General features: G+C 46.5%; 1 protein-coding gene across 1 annotated transcript; it reads right to left on the bottom strand.

The window, feature by feature from the left end:
- Nucleotides 1–5,470: 5,470 nt before the first annotated feature.
- LOC103993416 (uncharacterized) lies at nt 5,471–7,052 on the bottom strand. The gene is made up of 2 exons (XM_009413479.3): nt 6,191–7,052; nt 5,471–5,955 (listed from the first exon to the last, which is right to left on the bottom strand). Exons 1-2 carry the CDS (start codon nt 6,858–6,860, stop codon nt 5,810–5,812), a joined length of 816 nt encoding a protein of 271 aa, XP_009411754.2. The 5' UTR covers nt 6,861–7,052; the 3' UTR covers nt 5,471–5,809.
- Between the last annotated feature and the right edge of the window lie 259 nt (nt 7,053–7,311).

Genomic DNA, 7,311 nt, shown 5'->3' with positions numbered 1-7,311 from the left:
CGATGGAGGAACTAAGGCGACTCAATTTGCGGAGGCGAAGTTGGGTACAGAAGGCCTTAACACGGGGCAAGAGGACGCAGAGGCGGGTACTCTTGAAGAATATGCCACAGTGTTGCCATTCGAGTTGCTATGAAGGAAGCGGTGCGCAGTGGAGATTGTGCTGGTAGGGGCAGAGGCCCAGGATCCAGACAATGGTGCACAAATTACAGTGAAGTCGGTGGACTTCGGGAGCTACTAGGCGACGGACTGTCCTAGAGCGGTGCTTCATCTAGGTGTGACCCAAGAGTGGGTGGATGAAGGTCGATTGCCAAAGGAGCGAACAAAATCGAAGGTGGAGGAGACCCTGCGATGTATTGGCAGAGGCCACACATGGAGGGTTCACAATTCGAGTTTATTCCACAAGGATCAGAATGCAATGGAGATGTCACCAGGAGGCGACATGGTGCAGCGGATCGTGGTGGAACAGTTCGTGGCAATGCGACACACACGACATAGTCCCGGGAGGGACTAGATCATATGGAGGTATGATCGGGAGCTACTGGGAGCTCCGCTTTGGTGAACAACACGACGGCAAGAAGGGCTATGGATTCAAGGAGTGAAGGCCATGGTACCGCAGAGGCGGGTCTTCCGGGCGTGCACCGAATTTTGCATCGGATGAAAACCTTGGTCATCAGCATATGGGGGGCTGGGTTCCACCAAGGGAAAAGTTCGAATGCAAGGACCAGTGAGTCCCATGAGAGGGACTTGATCATGCAGAGGTATGATCGAAGCAGCTGGAGAGTTGGACTGCTCCAGAGCTCATATTCGCTTAAGGGAGCCCGACAAGTCAGAGGACAAGGTCGAGTAAGCGAACGTTGCTACCAAGGAAGCTAAGGAGAACAGAATCGGTGCAAACCCTACAATGTGATGGCAGAGGCCATGCATGGGAGTTGCAGTCTGTCTTTCCATCGACCAAACAGACTGCTTGGAGAACACAGAGGTGTTGAAGCAGGAGGTCGAAAGGGGCGAGGAAGCGACGACGAGTCCAGAGGGACTTAGCTACCCAAAAATCAAGCATCAGTTAGAATGGAGGTGGACTCAGAGGAGTGCCACGGAGACATCTCTACTGATCGTGAAGAAAAGGGATGCAGATGCAAGGCGACGGATGGTAAGGCCATGGGCATGGCAGCGCCATGGTACCGCAGAGGCGGGACTCCCGTCAAAGTCATTGATCCCTTGCTCTCACGGAGGGAGAGCGCTTGGTCGTGAAAGGGGCCGAGGAGGTGGAGCATGCAGAGGCAATCTCCAAGTACCGAGACAAGGCTGAAGGGCAGAGGCCAAGAAACTTCGTAAGACCGGTGTCAACAAGTTTCTCATCAAGATAGCCGTAAGTGAAGGACTTCGGGTCATGCAAGAGTGCACGACCAAGGAACGAAGCAAGCAGTACGCGGTGCTGTACCTTTGCTACTCAGGGGAGTAGGCGGCAGGGTTGATGGAGAAGACGGTACAATCCCAGAGGCGACCTCATCTATCAGAGAATTACTCCAAGTTGGGGTGAAAACTTCCTGCATTCCAGAAGTTCAATGGCATTGAGAAGGTGAATCACAGTAACTAACTCAACGCAAGGAGTGCAAACACTTCAAGTGCTTCAGAAGTGTGAGCAAAGAGCAGGCGAAGGCCAGTAACCAGCTCGATGCATGAAGTACAACCTCGAGGAGGCGGGCGAAGTCAAGTAACTTTTGCCTTCTCAACTCTTAAGAGAATGGGCGAAACCGAGTACCCCAATTCTCTTATCTATCCAGCAGAGGAGCGCTGCACAAGTTCAAAGACCCTTCGAAGATAATGGAAGACAATAGTTGCCAAAATCCTCACCAACGGTGATCAGTGCTACTGAGAGTAGATTGTCCGCTTCATTTCCCAACGAAATGCCAATCGAAAGCGGAAGTGATGCGAACCTACTTGGATGTGACAACTAACTGAAAGAAGAGTCAATGAGCAGATTTTGTGGAGGAAGGACCCAAAACTTCAGAAGTTTGCGAGGCGATACTCGTTAAAGCTCCAACAAGCATCCACCCAGTTCAAGCAGCATGTGGAAATTTTGAGAAACTGGCGCAGTAAGAATGGTCTTTTCCTTCATTTGGTGGATCCGCAGGAATCAACGAGGATCAACACAACTCAGCCAACCCCACACCAGAGTCAGAGTCATTGGCGAGTTGAAGCAGCATGGCGGATCAAAGGTTCGACTACTCAGAAACAGCAGCAGAGAGAAGCTAGGAGCCAGGAGGCGCATTGCAGCTGGAGCGGAAGATTGAAGACTCAGCAAAGGCGAAGAGTTGCAGTGTTTACAAAGGCTTCGACGAGGACGTCGAAGGGATAAGTGGGGGAGAATGTAACGGACAAACTTCTAAACAAGATGTTGGATGTAATGCTTATGTCTGTCCGTTGTCTTTTGGCATGTTCATGCCTTGTACAGAATGTAAAGGAGTGGCCGAAGGCTTAATAGTCCCATTTTAGTTGGGTTGGTGGCCTCTTTAGGCTTGTAAATAAAGGTTGTGTCATGTGGACACGTTCGAGAGCCTTTCGGTCTGTAATGGACCATTTTACCCTTTGTTGTGCCACTGTTCAGAGCTTGTAAAGTCTGTTTGTAATTTGCATTGTCTATGAAGTGTTTTTCGGACATGTTTGCTTGTGGATCCCGATTGAGGCGTTCTCTTTAACCCGTTCTCTCTTTTGTTGGTCCTAAGGTACAATGGGAGGCTTCGGGGAGGCTGACCTTTGCGGACGGACGCGCGAGGGTGCCGCACGCCTTAGGCAAAACCAGCTAAGGTCGTGACATTATGGTATCAGAGCGGGACAAGCACTCATAGAAACACTTGACATGCAAACGTGGGGGACCTAGCGGGGCTGCGTTGAGGGCAGTCAGCACACGCGCGACCGTTTGAGGGAAAACGGGCATGGAGATGTAGGGAAAAGAGTCGCTCAGAGGAGCGGGCATCTGACATTGGCATTCAGAGGAATGGCCAACCCTTCGCGCGAGAGGCACCACGAGAACAGGCAAGCTTGGAAGAATGCGGAGCGCACAAAGGTTGGGATGGCTGAGTTTGAGCTACGGCTCAACGTTGACAACTTTACTTGATGGTGCTCAAGGCAAGCGAGGCGCTTGGCAAAAGGACGAGACCATGCAAAGTGGAATGAGTTGCTCAGCGACCGAAAGAGTTGTGCAAAGCTCACAGAGGTGAGAGGAATTGCTAACTCGAAGAATTCGGTACTCATGCATGGGCTTGTATGCGGACGATGGATTGTTCGTGGCCATCCCAAGGCGGTCGAGACTCGGCGCCATGGAGCATTGAAACTTTCTCTTCGACATGCGAAGGATACGTCCGGAGGAGGCTGAAGTGTGCAACGAGTTCAGCATGTTGCTAGGCCTTGAGGGGTGCAGCGGTGGCTGTATTGACGTGGAGGCGCAATCTAACAAGTGCGTTTGCAAGAGGCAGAACAATGCACAGTTTGTTCAGCAGATCGGAGTAGTCCAAGGGTATAATACTGTAGCAGACCAGACGGTCCGCGTACCGATAACCTGTCGGACCAGTACGGGATGGTACGCTTCGGTACGGCAGACCTTGGATCAAACTATGATTTGCAATACTGTACCATACCGCTCGGTGGCACATACCAGTTTGATAGAGGACCGATACGAGCGATACATCGGTACACCTTAGTGTACCATGTATCGGTATGCTCGGTACAGTTCAATACATACCGTATCCGGTTGATCGGTACATTAGTACGGTATGATATTCAGAACCTTGGATCAAAGTACATATTTTCAAGCTCTAAGAGCAAACAAAAAATGTGTTATTTATGAATGAAAAATGAACTTCTGAAGGTCCCCCACAAGAAGAAAGAATCACTCAGTTGCATTCATATCTGATCCAATTAATTTACTCCTAATTATGTTATGACATGCAAAACTAAAAAAGCCAATCCTTTCGTGGGAGTTTTGATATGAAAACATATATCATCATGAACCAAAAATTAGGACTGATTTACAAACATTACCAACTAAATGAATCATAATCATGTCATATGAACCTCTACGACATAATACAGATAACTAGGGATAATCCTATCCAAAGAAGACCACTTGACCAGTTGCCATCAGAATAATTATTGATGCAATCTAAACTAGACCGAAACCATGATGAACCCAATATGCATATTTGATCTTGATATGATTCAGTCAAGTTTCTAGTAATGTTATGCCAAAGTCCCCTTTATTGTAAAGACCACAAACTCCACAAGCAGAACAGATTATTTTGCCAAATGATAAACATAGTGGGTCCAAAATAAGTATCTATATTATGCATTGAACTTCTTGAGTTACATCTCCATCAAATCTCACCAATATCTGTAAACACGTTTCTCTTGAAGCATAATCGATGCAAACAAGTTCTGCAGTACATTCACATCCATGTTACTGTAGATACTGCCAGGAGTAAAATGAAATCCTAAACATGCACAATACATTGTCATAATGCCAATTATCGAGGATAGCTAGTGAGAAAATTACTGAGACAATGTCTAGTACAATGCCTCTCCATAATTTCCAAGTCCAACCATATGGTCCTCTGAGATTTAACTTCAAAAGAACTAATTTGGGAAGGTCCATCAGACCTCCCCTGTTATTCACACATATTCCTCCACTTTTATAGCTTGCCTTCTTTGGTGCACTAGACAATTAAGTCACAAATATGACAACTTGTTATTTATCTTTGTTTGATAGGAATTATAATGGCGTTGTTGCTAACTCAATATCCTCAGGCTGTCACTAAATACATCCATAATTTAATGATTTTCAGGAATCAAGACACAAGAACTTTTCCAAATAAATGAGTTGTGGTCGGAAACGTATTCTCTTAAGCACTCAGGACACTACAAATTATTAAGCTGTACAGTAAGACTTCAGTAACCTTCCCAAATATTAAGCTGTGGTCGGAAACATATTCTCTTAAAAGACTTACGACATTACAAATTATTAAGCTGTGCAATAAGACTCCAGTAACCTTCCCAAATATGTTAGGCGATGAAGTACTGAAAGACCATGTCCTATCGATGACAGAAGAAAGAAACAAAACAAGATTTAATACAAATTGAATGTCCTTATAGGTAAAACAAAATTGGCATTTCACATTATACATAAACCAAAAATACATTTCCAATACTAGTATTTCAGCTTACAGGTAAATCAAAAGGTCGCACTTGCAGTGTATTAAGCTAATACCCAGGTCTATATTGTCCAACTCTTTAAATCCCAAAATCTCTGATATGTAGAGAAGAATAATGCTAAGGAAATAACAGAAATCATGTCTGACCCCCAAAATATGTCGATGAACAATAAGGATAAACAAACTTTATGAAATACAAAGAGTTCTCTTTAACCTGCATGTGATGGAGTTCAACAAGAAGTGAAACTACAATGAACAATGATATCTCTACTTGAAATTTCAAGATTTTTTTAGAAGGTAGAAACATATGGTACACACTGTTTTTCACAAATGTTCACATGAGGACTAGGGGCATGATACTATGCACATGGTAGTCACACTTCACTTTAGTCTGCCTTTACTTAAACGACTGACTTATCATGACTTCTCTTCACGATAGCACTGACAGAACAGTTATATTTGAAATAATAATGTGTGATCAACATTCCAGTTCAGTTCACCATATACATAAGAATGTTGCATGTCAATACAACTTCATCGATAGAGAATGGAAAGAATAATTTTCAGGAACACACCAGGTCAGTGGTAAAAAGTCCTTTTTAGCATCATAGCATATCCTTTCTTTTTTCTGCCTCAATATTGCTCGAATAGGTTACCTTGCTGATCAAGTTGTTGAACACCTCCATAATTGATGGCCCAGATTGTAACTTAACTAGGTGCATCCTATAAGGTATTATTATGTTCCTCAGCCCTGCAACCAAGCAAAACAAATCATATAGCACCATTAGTTCCATTAAATTTCACCGGCAATTGACTATAGAAAGATAATTATGTTAACATGTTTGTAATACTATCATCGTCAAAATAGGTACCATATCTGAATAGTTTTTGGTGATCTGATTGATCCAAGCTTTGACTCAAATCTACATATGCATGCCACATAGTGATAACTGAGAGGACAAAAGTGATTAAGTTAGTGCTCGTACCCGTGGTGCACATAGCTCTGTACAGAACTGCAGCCGAAACACCACCGCGTTCCGTTGTCATTCTCGTCTTCTCCAGACAGTCGAGGAAGGCAAGGTCCGCCTTCAGCAGCTTGGCCTGATCGTGTGTGTCATATCCAATATCATGGCAGTAGCAGCAGAAATCAAGCCAATCCACAGGACGCCGATCCCACAGCATCGAGCCACCGTCCTTCCCGCTCGACCAATTGGGGCCACAGTAGTGTCCGTACCGCGGGAACAGCTGCGAGAGGAACGCGCGGACGCCTCCGTGCCACGGGACCTTGGCGACATAGGGCCGAAAGAGCGGGAGGGCGCACCCGGCGTCCGATCGCGGCCGAGGCGGCGAGATCGGCCGCCGTGTTGGGGTCGCGGGCGAGGCAGCGGTGGCGGGGGGCCGGGATGGTAGAATCGAGCGGAGGGATCTCGCGAGGGAATCAACCAAGTGGAGGAAGGCGCTCTTGGGATGCGATTTCTGGGGATGGGGATGGGGAGGGGGAGGGGGAGGGGGACGGGACGCGATGAATTGGGGTTGGGATTCAGGGATGGAGGAAGTGGTGGCGATAGGGAGGAACCTGGTGAGAGGGGGAGCGAGGGTGCCGGAGAAACTGAGACTTATGGTTGGGGGAACAACCCATGTGGTCTTCCGCCCCATCAACTCCCGCTGCCTTCTGCTGCTTCTTCCGAACCACGAACAACTCGGTCATCAAGCCACCTTGAACCACACGCCGTCGAGAGAAACCGGCGTTATACACGCAGACGACTCGAAACATTTTGATGTGCGTCTACACCCAAAACTGTGGGGTTTCGGAAGCGCATATCCACAGATTAGGAACCGGAAGACAGAGAGAGAGAGACAGAGACAGTTCGGCGTTCTCACGGTTCCCTTAATGCGATTGAGGGCAGTGGCGGGACCGTGTGGGATCCATCAGTGGTCCCAGTCACTGCCTCCAACCACAAGGCGGGTAGCTTCCGGATAAGTTTACTTGTTTTTTCCAGAAGAAGATATAAATAAGGTCAATTATCCAGTGCCACGTGGAATTACAAATTAGGTAATTCTTCTGGTTACTTCATTAATATATATATAATATAATATACATTATATA

This window comes from Musa acuminata, chromosome BXJ1-8 (assembly GCF_036884655.1).
Source record: "Musa acuminata AAA Group cultivar baxijiao chromosome BXJ1-8, Cavendish_Baxijiao_AAA, whole genome shotgun sequence".
NCBI classification, from domain to species: Eukaryota; Viridiplantae; Streptophyta; class Magnoliopsida; order Zingiberales; family Musaceae; genus Musa; species Musa acuminata.
Note: the sequence above shows the minus strand (reverse complement) of the source record. Positions and strands in the feature narration are given on the sequence as shown.